This window comes from Squalius cephalus (genome assembly GCF_949319135.1).
Source record: "Squalius cephalus genome assembly, chromosome: 2".
NCBI lineage: Eukaryota > Metazoa > Chordata > Actinopteri > Cypriniformes > Leuciscidae > Squalius > Squalius cephalus.
The window spans coordinates 59,259,354-59,276,631 of NC_137123.1; the positions used below are offsets into that span (position 1 = coordinate 59,259,354).

The 17,278-nt window shown below is 39.1% G+C and overlaps 1 protein-coding gene across 2 annotated transcripts in view; it reads left to right on the forward strand.

Moving 5' to 3' along the window:
• Positions 1 to 17,009, forward strand: part of nrp2a (neuropilin 2a) — a 72,137-nt gene extending 55,128 nt beyond the window's left edge. Inside the window, exons 13-17 of one of the 2 annotated variants that reach the window (XM_079856522.1) lie at positions 1,521 to 1,780; positions 2,976 to 3,069; positions 5,218 to 5,250; positions 13,221 to 13,280; positions 15,124 to 17,009. In XM_079856522.1, the coding sequence (XP_079712648.1) occupies positions 1,521 to 1,780; positions 2,976 to 3,069; positions 5,218 to 5,250; positions 13,221 to 13,280; positions 15,124 to 15,428 (752 nt within the window). In that variant the 3' untranslated portion in view covers positions 15,429 to 17,009. Of the gene's footprint in view, positions 1 to 1,520; positions 1,781 to 2,975; positions 3,070 to 5,217; positions 5,251 to 8,996; positions 13,166 to 13,220; positions 13,281 to 15,123 lie in introns of those variants that run through there. The other variant, XM_079856523.1, reaches the window with a different exon arrangement.
• The last annotated feature ends 269 nt before the right edge of the window (positions 17,010 to 17,278 follow it).

Below are 17,278 nucleotides of genomic sequence, written 5' to 3' on the forward strand. Positions count from 1 at the left end.
CCCTTATATATAGTACTTATGATCAAAAAGGGGATTTTTTTTTCCACATCAATAAAAGATATTCACTATTCCCCCCTTCACATCTCCTCATATATGCATTCCCAGTGATATTAAGGGGATTGTTATCCTAAACCTATTTTAAATTCATTGCCTTGGAAAATTTTAAATGCTCTCTCTGAAAGACTTAACAAGGCGTGCCGACAGCTGCAAGGTGTTACAGCCGTTTTTTGACAGTTCTCAAAATGTTTAAGACTCCAATAGGTCACATGTCTCCTCCTCGTTCAATCGGATCACTCAGAGAGATGGGGGCCGCCACCACATGAGCTGTCTTTTGACCTTGAAACGTCTGGAAAGATTATTCACGAATATATAGAGAGATAAAAGAGTGTGCACCTGTCTCGCCGCTCTTTCTTCACCGTAGGGGTCATGCCTTGCTCCCACTTAACGCTCTTTCACTCCCGGCTTAGCAAACAGACACCTCCCGCCACCTAAAATGCCTACAGTAGAGCCCAGTGGGCTACCGTCGCTCACGAAAGACACTAATACTAATGACGAGGCGCTTGACTTTTCCCACAGCGACACACTTGACTTTTCCGTATAATCACACAGCGTGATGTTTAGGCGAATCATGTTGCTCGAAAACACAGTTTGGGTTCAGGAAGTGTTTGATAGGTTAGACCCAAAGTGACATAATCCAGACTGTTAAAATGTCATGTGTTTAAAGGACATCTTGCCCAGTAGGGAATAAACAAGATTACATGCCACTAACCAAAAGGCTTCAAGGTTCTGTCACTTGTTAAAAACTAGTCAAATTAAACCCTTTAAGACAAGTAATTTCCTCTCGGGCAGTTCATTTCAGTCATGCATCCTCTTTGAATGGGGAAACATCAAATTCTCCAAAGCTGTTCACCAAGCTTACGATTAAATTTAATATTTGAATATATTTGCATTGACAACAACTGTATCGTAAATGCAGTTTCTTATGCTCAAATAGCGTTAAAGAATCTTATTTTTCAGGCTGGAGTGCAATGGCAGTACTAAGCGCGTCTAAGTCTCAGAACATTGACTGTTTCTATAGATCTTTTTCACAGCAGCGCCATCTTCATTTTTAATGGGAATGAAAGCGAGGCTGTGAGGGATAGATATACATCTCTTCAGTGGGATATTTAATTGTTCTGCTGACGAAACACTGCAAAAATAGGCTATTCCAAGAAATTTCAGTGGACAAAATACTCTAGCGGATGTCATTGAAAACACAGCCTCGCTTTCATACCTGTCCATGGCGCTGCTCTGAATAAGGTCTGTAGCAGAACTAGCATCTAACGACAGCTGCAGTGATGTGATGACTTTACTAATCGCCGATTGGCTCTTTTATTTAGGAGGCGGGACTAATTCCGGCATATTGCGTATTGCACTTTCTCTCATTCATAGTAATATGACTGCACAGTCTTCATGTATATAAAGTCTTTGATGCTGACATAGACTGTATGACACACTATATTACGTTTGTTCTTTCATAGGTTTGGGAAACTACCTTTACATTGAGGCCAGTCCTGAGACCCAGGGCCAGAAAGCCAGACTGTTCAGTCCCAGTGTGGATCCTGACACCGGACCTCTCTGTCTGATCTTCTCCTATCAGCTGGAGGATCAGGCAACACTCAGGGTCTTGCTGCAGAACAAACACCAAGAGGAAACACTCCTCTGGTCCCTCCGTGGAGACCAGGAGCCCATCTGGAAAGAAGGACGGACCATCATACCTCGATCTCCAAATGAATTTCAGGTAAGCAGAATTAGACATGATAAAAAGTTGAATATCTTTTAAACTGTGATGTTTGGAAAACAGAGCTCTGTCATTACAGCTCTCGGAGAGATTGGCATGGTAATGGATATGGCAATGTTAGTTAATTTGGTCTTGGTGGAATAGATCTGCTACGCCTTTGCTGCTTCTGCAGAGCAAGAATAGAGACTTGCTACCTCCGTGGCAGATCTATACAGGTGGAGCTGGGGAAGGTGGAGGGTTTAGGGTTTCTGGAGGGCACTGTAGACTGCTAAAGGCAAACAATGCCAAGTATTTGAATATTGAGCAGAAAGCTCATTGGCTGCTGATGCCACAACAACCAATCAGCTGCACCATGTAGATAATTATGTGATCGCAAATTGATTTAAGGACCTATCAGCCTGCGCCATCTAGAGTTTCATGACAGAACTTTGTATTTGGTAAATCTTTTCAAAAAGGACATTTAGGCTGTAAAATTAGGGCTGTCAAGTTAGCATGCAAAAATATTAGATTAATGATGTTTAAAAGGAGTATTGTTAAATTTGGTCTTGTTTTCTCAAGACAGTCTTGTTTTCTTTATTGTAAACAAACTTATAACTTCTGTTGATTTAACAAAGAAAATCTGGTTTTGGTCTTGAGAAAACAAAATAATTATTATAATGGTGGTGTTCAAAATTTGAGATTTAATTGAAGATTCTCACACATTTCACCAAAAGAAAGGTGTATTTTTCTCTATTAACCCAAAAGTCTTTTTGTTTTAAGCCTATTTAAAGATAAATTAGTTAAATTGTGGAGTATTTATACATCATAGTCATATTTGTTGTACTACTTTGTACTTAACATAAACAAGCAATTTATGACAGTGTATTTTTTTTTGTACTATAATACAAATCACATGGGATTATAATGGAAATTCAAACAATTAAAAAGGATAATGAAGTAATGTCACAATGCAAAAATTCACAGTCCCAAAACATAATTTCTTATTTTCTTTCTTTTGATTGTGGGGTAAAAGGTAATATTTTAGTGAAATTCACCCCAAAACGTGATTAATTACTTAAATCTATTGCCCAAGTGATTACTTGTTTGAAGATTAGACGCCGTTTAATCGTAAACATTTGTTTGTTTAGTCTTGGTACCCTGACAGATATCATGGTGACATTTTCTGTTTTCTATGTGCTCATATTTCATCACACAGGTGGTAATCGAAGGATTTTTTGAGGGTGCCAAAGGCCACATTTGGATTGATAATATCCACATGAGTGTGAACACACCGCTGGAGGAGTGTACTCGTAAGTCTGCACCTTTCATTTTTTTTCTTCCATCATTAGTTTTATCCTTTATACTTTTGTTGTCATTTATAGCGGCAACTTAAGCCAACGGCGTGCATTATCTCTACCAGATGTTTCTCCCTGCCACGCTCTTTCTGGTTTCCTGTGAAGTCACCTTTATCTCTTCATTACAGATGGCACATATTCCACCATTTTCTCCATAATTCGTTTAGATTCTGAAGACACTCGCTCCATAAACCTCTCCTTTTAATGTGTTCAAACCTAGCCATCACAGCCACTATCTCAAAGAGCTTCTCAAAATAGAATTTATTAACATGAAAAGAGGACACACAAAAAAAAATAGTGCGCTTCATTGTTTGCCATCAAAAGCAAAATGTAGAATCAAATCTAGGCCACAAATGCCCCTGGGCTCCGATGCTAATCTTTGTTTCATTATTTCCTTCGCGCTTCTCCTTCCATGTTTGTAAACAGAGCTTTTCAACGGAATTAGTTGATAGCCAGAGCTTTTTGAGGACGGATCTTGCACAGAAGCTTTGTGGTTTATGGTCTTAAGGATATCAGAATGTGACCATGTGCTCGTCGCTACTCCGATTCCTGGTCCATAACTAGAAACTCTTGATTTAGTCATTTTTGGCTCGCAGCGTTGCCGCTTGGCTCGCTCTGAGGCTACGGGACTTGGTGGTTTATTTCGAATCCAAAAATTGGAAGCCTCCAGAGCTCGTGTTCCACCATGCGCCTGTTGTGATTCTTCCCATGGCATGCTGGGAGAATTCTTATCGACCCGTCCAGTTGGACTTGCAGTTCCCGCCAAAAAGAGATCCCCGAGCCGCTGGCCCTCACGATAGTTCCTCGTGTTTTTCTAATTGTTTTCATCTCAAGAATTCAAGCAATCTCCTCTCTTTCTCCGTGTTCGCTCTTCAAAACAAAACCTTCACAACATGAAAACAACTTAAAACTTGAAAACACGCTCCTCTGCCAACAAATTGAGAATCAAAATGCCTTATCTGATCACTGCATGAGGATGGGACAGAGAATTTAGCTGAAGAAAAAATGCTTTTAAGGAAAAGCATTTGGATTCAGCACCTGTGTGAATCTCAAAACTTGTCAAGAACACGTCCAGTTCATATTTCATCCCAAAAATCAAGGACTGTGAAGATTTTTTTTGCATATTTGCATTATTTTCATGACCTCATGGAATATTTGTGCTTTTAAATATTCATTACCAACACAGCAGGACTACTTAAAGGAGAACTCCGGTCAATTTTAACATTGAGCTCATTTTTTTGTAAATTTGGAGTGCTGTCAGTACAGAGATCAACGACAAAAATCGGTGTTGCCTACACCGTGTTATCCTCTTTTTAAAATTTGCACCCTGTTGACTTCAATGGGGCAAGTTTTAAACCTGCTTTTAGCCTCTTAACATCCTTGATGTGTCATTACAAGTGTCCAGCCATGTTGAGTGATTCCTTCAGAGTGAACACGGGTGAATCTGACTGCAGTAGATGTGAAAGATATGAATAAAAATGATGTTAATTCAGCCAGCGCACATACCTGTATTTTCTTCCTGTTTTCGGTCGAAGTCCACAGTAGTCGATTGTCGAGTTCACGCGCGTGATCATAGGTAACTAAACCTATGCGCGTGAACTCGACAATCGATTACTGTGGACTTCAACCGAAAACAGTCCCAATACGGCAATTGGGAATAATAAACAATAGATAATGATGGTAATAATTACATGATAGAAAGTATTATTATTAATCGAGAATAATTTAATTTGTGAAAACACAAAAGTAAACATCTGGACACATTAAAGTAATGAAAAAATGAATACGCTGAATTATCATGAAAATAATGCTGCAATCCACAAAATCATAATGGTACTGTATATTTCTTTTGATTTGAGGATGAAATATTTCCTGAAAAGTCTTTTGATATCCTCTGTGTCCTCATTTGATTTCCTCTGTGGCCTCAGATGTGGGTTATTCATAATTTTATGAAGTTCAGTGCATGTTTTCAGAGTCATCAGCCTCTGATACAGTAAGGCAGGGATGTACCCCGCCGTTAACCTTACATTACATATTAACATTTTACTTTATTTGTCTTTCTCTCTTTCTCTGTCTCTCCCCATCCTTCTCTCCCTCATCCAGAGCCTTTTCCCGTGTTCCCTCCGGACATGACCGGTGAGTTTAAACTCTCTGCCTCGGGTGTGAATGTTTGCACTTCCTGCTCTCTGCCCTGCTCAGCAGTTATTGTTAACAGGAAAGATATAGGGTTTGTTTTACTTCCTAGCATGTGGTATTTATGCAGTGAGTTGAGGAACCTGGGGTTGGGTCGGTTATTTGAGGTGACCAATCCGTTTCTGATATATTTTTTATTACCTGTTAAGGTCCCAATTGGGAAAGATGTCCAAACGTGGACTGTCAGGCTGCTGAGCCCTTGAGGCTCATGGCAGAGACCCGTTGTGCCACAATGTGACACGATTTGACATTCAAGGAAAAATTCCCCAGAAATCATTGACATTTTACCCTCATGTCGTTTCAAAACCTACTTTCTTGCATTAAATATTTCAGTCATTATTCGCCGAACATTGTCCCCTTTCTCATATAGCTCTCAAATCTCATTCAGGTTGTGCCAAAATTGTAACGTTTGATGCCATTGACTCAGTACATGGCCTATTCGTATCAGTCCTAACGTGATGGGAATCCTGTCAGTCTATTTTGGAACCATCTTTCTCCCTTCAGCCTGTTAAGCAGCTATACTAACACTTGTGCAATTTTACAGTTATGAAAAACCTGGGAAACATTTCATGGTTGAATCACTTTTAAAGAAATTGATACTATATTCAAAGTCTGTAGGAAATAAAGAAAGGGCAACTTCCTTTGAGACTCATTGGATGCCAAATGTCACTAACGAAAACCGTTTCTTATGGGATGCGAGGTGCTCTTAAATGTGGTCTGTTTAAATCTTAGTTTCGTATGTGAATGCATGTGCATTTGTGTTTTATTGGAGACATTTGAACTCTAAAGTGCAGATTTATTTATCTAGATTTGTTTTAGAATGGTTGATCCTGCGTTGACTTCATTTAGACCTTTTTTTCCATTAGCAGAGCTAAATAACTGCACACAATTGTACATGGACAGTTAAAAATAACTTTGGTTACACTTTATTTTAAGGTGTCATTGTTACATTGTAATTATATATTTAACTACTGAGTAATATTAAGTAACTACATGTACATACTATTGGGTTAGGGTTAGGATTAGGATTTGGTTGAGGGTTAGTTGCATGTAATTATGCATAATTTACTGTTATTACTATGGTAAGTACATGTAACATGTAACAAGGACACTGTAAAATAAAGTGTTACCATAACTTTTTATAGAACTGTTGAATAAAAGCAATATCATAGTCACAATCACCTGCATGCTGTAGTATTTTTTTTTTTGCTACTGTGCTTAATCGTTTATCTGGAGCGCATTAAAGGGATAGTTCACCCAAAAAAATTTGTCACTCACCCTCAAGTTGTTCCAAACCTGTATGAGTTTCTTTTTCAGTTGAACACAAAATAAGATATTTTAAAGAATTTTGGTAATTAAACAGTTGATGGTAGCCATTGACTTCCATAGTATAGGAAGTCAACTGGTTATCATCATTCTTTAAAATATCATCTTTTGTGTTCAACACAAGAAAGAAACTCATACAGGTTTGGTGAAAACAAAATAATGACAACATTTTCATTTTTAGGTGAACTAACGAGATGGTCCTCACTGCAGAACACGAAATCCAGGGGGAGGAGTTGGATCCAGATCCAACTCCTCCCACCTTACATATACCTAAACCTACCCATCTCCACCCCCTAATCTCTAAACCCACCCCTAAACCTACCAATCTCCACCCCTTAGATCTGGATCCAACTCCGTCCTCTGGATCTCGTGTACTGCAGTGAGGTGCTACTGGAACTACCCCTTAAATTAGTACCCGACATAGAAAATCAAATCATTTCATTCCTAATGAAAAATCCTCATCCGTAATCACAAACGACTAGAAAAGTCATGGGAATTGTTGGAAAGGTGTGGGATCCCAATATTTGTCAGTGAATATGGACATATAGACGTGAATTTTTCTTCTTCAAATGACTGCAGTCCAACAGTGGACAGTTTGATGGTTTTTATATTTGGAGCTCTATTTCGTTTTTATTTTTGGTTTTAAAAATCCTTGCATTGGCAAGAATACCTAAACAAGCTACCAGCATATTAGCACCTCCACTTCCTTTTGTGAAATGAGTGTCAATAAAAGACACAGGCAGCCAAGTCGCTCTCTCTAATGAGTGTCTCAGTCATGCTCCGTGGCTGAATATAGCATAACAAGATGTCTGCCTGTGCCGGGTTCTGCTCAGATGGCAGCATTGCATCAGAGACTCAGGGAATGTCTTGGAGTCCCTGGAGAACGTTTTTTTTTTTCATTCTTTTCTCAAATGTTCGCATCTCACACTGTGCTTACTAATCCATGAGATAGACAAAGCAGAGCTGACAAGACCCTCTGCTTCCACTTGTTGTGTGATCATAATGTTGTGCTATTTTGGTTTCTTTCGTCAAGATGTACGGTTGTTTTTATTTTCAGCGTCAGAAATTGGTCAAAGCTTTTTTAAATTTAAACTCAACATGCGGCGTTTCACGTCAACTTTAAATTCTGCTTTTTAGAGGAGTTGAGTATTCAGTAGCATTGTGGTTTGTACAAGTTTTACACTAGATGGTTAAATGGTTGTAATTTAACTTACAAGTTGAATGTGTGTAGATGAATTCATACATCTAGCAATTATTAATAATTTTCTCATGATATTGTAACTTTTTTAGTTTATTAACTAATGTTTTCTATTATTAATTTATTTAACTTTTTATTTATTTATTTATTTATTTATTTGTGTGTGTGTGCATTCATAATTTCAGTAGTTCAATTATTGATAATCAAATTTCATCAAATAAATAATTACAACATTTTTACCTACTAAAATTGTAAATATCAAAGTGGTGTCAAAGCTGCAGGTTCACATGTTCAGCCTCTCTGAATTTAATCACTAATAATACAAATTTAATTGAAATGCCAGAATTTCTTTTTTGTGTGTGTGTGATTGACGTACGTTTGATGGTTAGAAACATAAATGCATGTCTTTATAATAATTTTAAACAAAATTGGAGCAAAATCAAAAAGATTAAATCTGATTCCACAGAATCAGTCTTGTATGCGGTCACATCGAGTCTCTCTCAATCTCAGTTGCAATCCATTTATGATATAGTGATGCATCACAATATGTTGACGAAGTTGCCGATGCCCAGCCCTATTTACAAACTCCTGCTATAGTCAAGTATCTGTCAGCGTTCTGCAATAGCCAGAAGACGAACTGAGGGAGAACAGAATGCATGTGCCTCTGCTTGGCAAAACAGCCTCTTGTTTGAATGCAGCCCCAATGTACCCCTAAGACATGACGGTTTAGAGAACTACCAGCAGTATCTGCCCTTTGAGTAGTCCTGGAGAGCCGCTTGTCCCAAATCCAGCATGCAAAAAATATGATTTATAGTATGGCATCCCCACTCCCCAGCACTAGAGCCTGGCGGTCTTTATTTGCAACATGCTTGGACTCTGACTCAGGTGCCTATTTGAAAGCACGTTACATAACAGCACTGCATTCACACCCATTGTTTCACTGTACACGGTGCTATGCAACCCAACTTAGATCCCTCAATAACTGTTCCTCTACTGGAAAGCGATCATTTCATGTTGATTTCGAACAGTGAAACATGGAGCATGAAGCTTCTACCCTACACGATCGTATGCCAAAACAGTCAATACAGCATCTTTCAGTAGTGTGTTTGCATTTGAACCTAGCAGTAGTGTGGCGTGTTTCACAGTTTGTATATCTCTCCACCAGGGGGAGCCCTACCTGGCAAGAGTGAGCCAACAATAGATACGCTGTCAGTACCGCCCGTTTTGCCCAACTGGTATTACATAATGGCTGGTGGAGGAGCCATCTTGTTCCTGATTATTGTCATTGTCATGGCCGTTAGCTGTCGCCATCTTACGGCCAGGAGGAATCAACCCACAATGGCCTACTACAGCCCCCACAGTGTACATCACCCAAACGGCGGCGTGCACAGGTCTGGGGTGACACCCAAATTGACTGTATGGGTTGAGAAGGGCGATGGGAATTCCTACTGGTGAGAGACCTGGACTAAAGGTTTAGAGGTTTGCCTGCAAATGCTGACTTCATGAGGGAAGTCCTTGATGAAGCAGATCTCGGACTGAAGAGTTGGAGGAGAATGCTTAAAGAACGCTCCCAGATGCTCGGATTCGGATGCATCCAGATGAACCCAACACTTCGATTTTTCTGTTTCCTCATTCTCTTCGTGTTCTTTTCTTCCTTGGATACTAACGACCCTGTCTTACTGGTGTGATCAGCTTGTTTACCACATCTAGCCAGCTCATACTCATCTGGAGGGACCTTCTCCAGGAGTGAATCTGTATCCAGCCTCATGATGGATGCCGAGCCAAGAGGACGTGTTATCCAATGACCTTAATCACTGATCCTGGACTGACTTTGATCCAGTGTGCTGTACTTATGTTAAATCAATGTGGTCAGAACATTGGGGAGTTAAGAGCTGTTGTGGACATGCTGTCTGACACAATGTTTGCACTTTGACTAGTCCCTGAGATTGATCACGAGCACCTCTTTACCTTATTATAGCAGAACAAGGGAACAGACCTTTGGTGAAAGAGAGAACACAAAGCGTTCAGATAAATTAAAGCATACAGGAGGGAGCTCCAATACTGAGAATGTGCTTCTTAGCACTTTTTGAATACAACGCAAGCATGATTTAATTAGTAATAAGGGAAGGTGAAGTATTGCATAAAAGGTTTCTGCATGTAAACAACTTGAGTTAAGACTAAAAAAATGGAGAGCCCACCTAAGCTGTCATGATGAACATTGCCTTTAAAGTCAACATGAAATCAAAACTGAGTTTCTTAATCCATGTTCTTGGTCTTATTGTGAGTGATTGAGCAGTGCGCATTATTTCAACAAGAAAAATGTTTGTGTAATGAGTTTCCTTTTCCGCTGACGTCGCTGAGATTGTGCCAATTATTGGTAAACCTTATTGGTAACCTGTTTTAGGCTGCTTTTGTAGGTAATGCAGCCTTTCTAAAACCTTAACACAGTAGATTAATGCCGGTTATCAATAACATAATAAAGACTGCTTTAAACAATGAAAGATTTAAAAAAGTAGGTTCTGCTCCACAATCCACTGAAGGCCTTTTCCAATCAATTCTTGATGAATACAATTTCTTCCCGTTTTACAGTTTTTCTCATTTTAATTGGAAATGCATCATTATAGAAGTAAAACGGATTGTGGATGTTCTTTCATGTTGACTTTAAACATTTCATTAGGCATGGTTTCATATCAATGATGTGCTAAACTTAAATGAATTGATGGCGCCACCTTTGAGTTAAGAGAAGGGGGATTGTGTAAGGGAGTCTTCATGTTTTGTGTTCATTTCTGTGTTCTCTGTGGCAGTATCTAGGTTATTCCTTTGTATCTCACATTTCTCACATTTTTCCCAAAAGATCCCTCAAAACTGCGTTGGCGTGTGTTATTCTGAGCAAACGCTTGCTGGTGTGGAGGCTCCAAAAACAAGTCCCATAAACAAAGACAGCTGTTTCCTTTCTCCGTTTCCATGCGATGAGGAAGCACTGAGCGCTGGGCTGGGAGAAAACTTTGTGCAGATATCAACACCTGGTAGCAATTTTGGTTCACTGAAGCATCATGAAGCTTCGAGAATGATTAGCAGTGAATGGTGTCCAAGACTGCCATGTGCTTTTTCATAGCCATGTTGAATCACTTATTGAATTGAGTTGTCATTCGGTTTTATAGGTTAAATTAATCAGTTCTGGTGAGCATCACAAACAAACTGTGGACGTACCATTTGATTACCATGTGTATTTGCCATAGTATTGAAATGGTACTCCATGGTATTACCATATTACAAATGTCCAAAGCAGTAACTATGTAATATTTTTTTTTAGGTCACCCCAAAATGAAAAGTCACTGTCATGTTATTTCAGACTTATGAGCTTCTTTTTTTCTGTGAAACACAAAATTGAAAACGTTCACGCTGCTCCTTTATGTGAAAATTACACACACAAAAACTCGGCATATAATCATAAAAGTAGTTTGTATGACTGGAAGTCTTCTGAAGCCATACGATGGCTTCACATGAGCAAAAATAATGCAATTATTTGCTATACAAGTTTGACAACAATAACAGCAAACGACAATGGTTTTCGAATGTTATTATCAGAATTTTTATGTTATTTTTTGACAGCGTTTATTTTATTGAGAAACACAGTGTTGACATTTTTCATCTACATTTGTCTTTCACATTTGAAAGAAAGTCGTAAACGTTTGGAAAGACATGAGGGTGAGTGAATGATGACAGAATTTTCATTTTCACGTGAACTATACCTTTAAGAACATTCAGCAGATCTAATATCAGGGGTCAAAGTATTTCAGTATAGGACATATAGAGCTGTTCAAAATGGAAATAAAAAGATAAATCCTCCATGCTCCTCAGGGCCTTTTTAATGCCATTTCGTGAGGTGGTAAGAGATGTTTTGGCACCGTCAAGCAATGTGCTTTTAAAGCAGCCACTTTATCGCTCTTTTCTTCCCTAAACTGTGTCCCCAACTTCTTTCTTCACTCTTAATATTTTTTAATTAGTTAATGGACCAGATAGCATTTATTAAAGCTGCTATAGGCGTTCCGGCCCCCGCCCTGTGCCTCTCGTCGATTCGGGAAACCACATTAATGAGTGCGAGCGTTCTCTTGAGAACACCGTCCACATGTCACCCAGCGAGGCGTCATGCCAAACAGCCATTCTTCTCTGGCTCTTAAATGCATCACGTATACTGAACCGAGAAGCTTCTAATTAAGCAGAACAGTCTTTCTCAAAAAGCGGAGGATTGCGGTTGATGCTCACACCCCTGCAAATGTGTCCTCGGGTTCGAATGACTCACTCTACTTTTAGACACGGGCATCTCAGGGGTTGTCGAGCAGTCAACAGCGTTCTCCTCCTCGGACGTGGGGAGTTGGGCAGAATAGATCGCTCACAATGGATCCAGTCGGGCTACCGCCTTCACATCCGTGGAGTGCGAGCTCTCACATTGATTTCTTTGCTTTTAGACACAGCAGGCTCTGACTGGGACATTTTTGGAACAAAGCAACGCTGATCCATAAAGCCATTTGAAAGTTATGGGCCTTTTATTGCACCGCAAAGCTTACTTAGGTGGTGGTGGTGATGCTTCTGATACAGACTATGAATTTAATCATGATGAGGATGAGGATGATGATGATAATGCACTTTGCTTTATGAAAGTACCTTCTAACTGTGGTCAGCCTATACCTCAACTTTGAAATTAGTAAATTGTTTAAAAATGCGAATGTGAACAAAATATTTTTGCTTGATGGATTTGTGTCTTGAAAACCTGCTTTTAAAATGTGACAATAAAATCTTATTTTTCTAATCGTCACTTCTTTTTATATCCATTTATATCAGTGCAGTAATAGACATTGACCTATTTTTGTTGCTATATTTGTGTGTGCCCTTAATGTGCAAATGCTGGTGGTGTGCTTCAATTAGTAATTTATGTAGGTCACATGATGTTATTTTCTGGACTCTGTAATTATGTTACAAATCTTTCGTACCTTTAATAATTTATTGCTTTGCCTCAAGTCTCAAAATATACCACGTCAATCCAAGACTCACGACTCTAGTGCGCAAGTTTGTGAAAGCGAACGTGAATTGTGTAAATTAGTAAGTAAATTAGCAGGTTTGTTGAAGTCAGTTACTGTAAATCTGAATTCTGAATAATCAAATGTTGTTATAATTATGGCACAGATATTTGAAGAATGCACGCCAAGTATGTAGTACGTAAACATGTGCATGAGTTGTGCAATGAGTTAGCGTCTGCATACTTGCATAGAGTATGTTTCTGGCCCAACATTTATAGCTAGTTTGCAAATTAATAATAAGTAATATTCCTTTGAGTACAAAACACATTATATAATTTTGTATATTTCAATACAATGTCTTCTATCCACAGTTAAAAAGCCAACCGTTGGAAATGGGCGTCTCTTTAACGGGAAGGACCACATAAATGCAGGTTAGTTCCCACGATACATACATTACAATATACTGCTTCCTGGCAGGTTTCAAAGAGCAGGAACCAGAAGTGATGAGAATCTGTTGGGGTTTTTTTTCTCTCAAGGTTTTAAGATTATAAAGCCAAAACAAATACAGATGGTTTGGACACATTTAAAGTGAACATGAAATCAAAATCCACCCTAATTATTGCTTCAATAATGCATGTTTTTGTGGGGTTTATTGTGAATGATCTGTCAGTATGTGTTATTTTGAATATTTTAAAAAATATTTGTTTCAATTCTCAATCTTTTTTTCCTCTTCAGAATCCTTTAAAAAAATTTTTTAGACATCACATTATGTAGTTAATTGGGTTTTTTAAAGCCACTTCCCATTCCGTCATTTTTCAGCACACACTGTGGAACTCCACAGTGATTTTGTGCATATGGTTGTATGGGTAGAGCTGACATGTTTGTGTGGGTATGTACGTGTTTGTTCACACTCATATCACCCTCACCCCGCATTTCTGCACAAAAACAAAAAACGTCTCCGGTTATCAGACTTTCCGCCCTCCTCCTTCCTGCTATCGCACAGTTGGAATCCATAAAACTCATAAAGATGTCTTTGTTTTGGCTCTTAAATAAATAAATAAAAAGACAAGGATGAGTTAATTACCCAACCGAAATCTGTTCATCCTTACAGAGTGTCAACCCCCTCCGTCTGTCTTTCTTTCACTCTCCCTGACTTCCTTTATCGATGTATTCCATCTTTTTCTCATTTTCCCTTCTACTCTAATACAACGTAATGAAGTCTGTGTTTAGCTTACGGTCTACACAAGCTGTCAGTCACCTCGGAACCCATTTGTTGGAACTAAAAGGGCAAAGGGAAATTTGCTTTAACAGAATGCAACAGATATCAGTCAATGTGCAAAAGCGGCTCAGCTGGTGTGAGTTTTGGCATCGGCTCGCTGTCAAAAGCAGCCTAATTAAGCCGAATGCAACCGCTAGCAAGCGCAGGGTGCCACAAAAGAGTTTTCGGCTTAGTTTTGTCAGCTGAAAACAGCCATGCCGACACCGTTCCCCCTCAGACCAGACCATTAGTTTGTTATACTGTATGTGTCATCCTCCATAGGATAATATGCAGGAAAACAAGCACAAACTTCTGTTTAGCCTCCAAAGGCTGCAATGTTGAACAAAACATGCTATTGATGTAATACCACTGATTTCTATATTAATTTACCAAGGTATATGCAATACCATGGTATGCTTTGAAGTACTTTGGAGTACCATGGTATTTACTCAAATAGTTGAGAGAAAGAATACTGTAGTACTACCACGAAAGCATGGTAATACCATTCGGTATTTTAAACATATGCCATGCTTGTTCTGTGGTATAATATATGAAAATATCATGTTTTGCAACAAAAAAAAATCATCATATATAAATTTGAGTTCCATGGTTTTACCATCTTATGCCATTTCTTTACCATGGTACTATGACAGTGTGCAATCTGACACCCTATATCTTAGGGGGAGATGAAACTCTTTTAAAGAACATGGTAATGCCATGGTACTTTTTTACTTACAAAAGTGGTTTTCGGACATGGTACTACTGTGATATTTTTGACATGTGCTATGGTAGTACCATGGTATTCTTAAAACCATATAAAAACCATGGTACATGAATTTCACTCCTTTTTTGTAAGGGTACCATCTGATAGCATCACTATTTTTAGGGGGAGATGACACTCCTTTAACGTAAACCATCGTATAACCATGGTATCATGTTCAGAAACAAAAGTTTATGTGCATGATTTTGTTATAAACATCCTCTCAATGTGTTCTCCCTTCCTCATGTTGTTGTAGGTTTCCAGTTTCCAGAGTGGAGCACAGCCGAAACGCCATCAGAGCCTCCCGTGACACGTGTGGTCGATAAGGACAACGCATGGCTGTACTCCCTGGACCCCATTCTCCTGACCATCATCGTCATGAGCTCTCTGGGTGTTCTCCTAGGTGCCGTGTGCGCCGGTCTCCTCCTTTACTGCACCTGCTCGTATGGCGGCTTGACGTCACGCTCGTCCACCACCTTGGAGAACTACAACTTTGAGCTGTACGACGGGATTAAGCACAAAGTGAAGCTCAACCAACAGCGCTGCTGCTCTGAGGCTTGAGGAGAGCAGATGGGGAGATATCAAGTATCCTAAAATGACCTCAAAGTAACCCAATTTGACTCTTTGAAGAGACGAGCCTCATCTCTTTGTATTCCTGGAATGCATGTCCATCTCAGCTGGAGAGCTCCTAGACTGAACTTCTCCTGGAGCTTATTTTCCAAGCAGTGCTTACTCAGCTCTAACCCTGCTGCCAAGGACTTCTTCGTCTTTCACTGGATTACATAAAAAATAGAGCATTTGGTGCCACAAGAGTGATACCCCTTTCCATGGCTCAGCCTCAAAATAAATGTTGATACATATCAATGTTCTGCTATTCCAAAAAGATGAGAGTATATCAGCTTAGATTTCTAAGAGGTCTAGTTTTTAAAATGGGAGACCTGAGGCTGGACTTTCAAGCCACAAACTTCTGTCCTCCATCATTCCCAAAAGTAAATTTTGTGGCCTAGGATGTGGTGCATTGTTTTTAAAGGCTTTGATGGATTGGTTTAATGTTGCTTTATTGTTTTTTCGTACAGAGAAGTTCAGTAGCCCAGGGTGATTATAAGTCATCATTATTGTGTGTTTACAACCCATTGCTTTCGGCCCTCCATTTTGTTTCTCTTGTCAATCTGACAGTTTGGAAATGGAAAAGTAAGACAGATTAAGGAGCGAATGGTTCGTAGATTTAGTTTTAGGCACTGTGTGTTTGGTGAATTGTGTTCTGGAAAAAAAATCACCACACTTGTTTGAAACGACTAAGGATTTTGTCAGTGCAACCTATGGATTGCTGTAACTGGGAGACAAAGACTGCCAAGCTAATGTGTGAGCTTTGAGCTAGCAAACAGGCATTAAATAATGTGAAACAATGGTTGAAAGGCGGACACTTAAGGGATGGGTTTGAAATACAATTTCTCTCATTTTTACTCTGGGCCTTCAAGAATGCTACAGTTATTGGCTCAGAGATGTTCAGGTCCACTGTTTTCAAAAATAGACTAAAATCTACACTGGTTTGCTGTGCCAGTCATGTACAGTATATCTTGGCTCTTGGGTCAAACAGATATTTTTTACACATTTAAATAGAGTTAAAGTAGTTTAGATTTGGATCAATTTGAAGCAAAAAAAAAAAAAAGTGTATACATAAATATTTAATATATTTTTTTCAAATCCTTTTTGAGTGGCCAAGATGAGTCTTACTAAGCCTGTCAGTGGTGAAAAACATGAATTAAGCTAAATACTTATTAAGCAGTTATTCTTTTAGGTTATTCTCAGACCGGTTAGGACCTAACACAGAGCCTTGAGGAACACCAATACGTACTAAAAATGTACATCATACAGCACTTTCCTTTGTTTCATTCTCAATTGAATTTTATCCCTCTTTTACTCTGTTTTATGTTTCCATGCTAAGGCTTTATGTTAACAGGAGACAGGTTTGGTTGTAAATCTGCTCCCCTGTGGTTTTCAAAGACTGGGAAAAGGTGGAACACAGATGTCGTAAATCTTTACCTACTTGCTCAGATGGGATTCTTCACCCTCTAAAACTAATTGTTGGAGTTGGTGAAAGTAAATGCACCCAAAGCACATTATTACACCTCTGCAGAATAAGACACGTTATGAGAGTTTGTGATATGGAGTTTTGAGACACTGATAGGCGAGCCTAGGTGTTTCTACTGAACCCTGCTTGATCCATGTACTCCTTATCTTCTTGAAGACTCTTGCTACTGGACCCCTGGACTTTTGCAAGTGCCTTGGAGCTAGTCTGTTCCAGCCTCGGCCCTGGACCTGAAAAAGACTGCTTTGGAGCTTTTGTCTGTCTTAAACACTCGAAATACTTGAGAATCACAGCACTGGGTATAATTCCAGTCTCTCTTTGG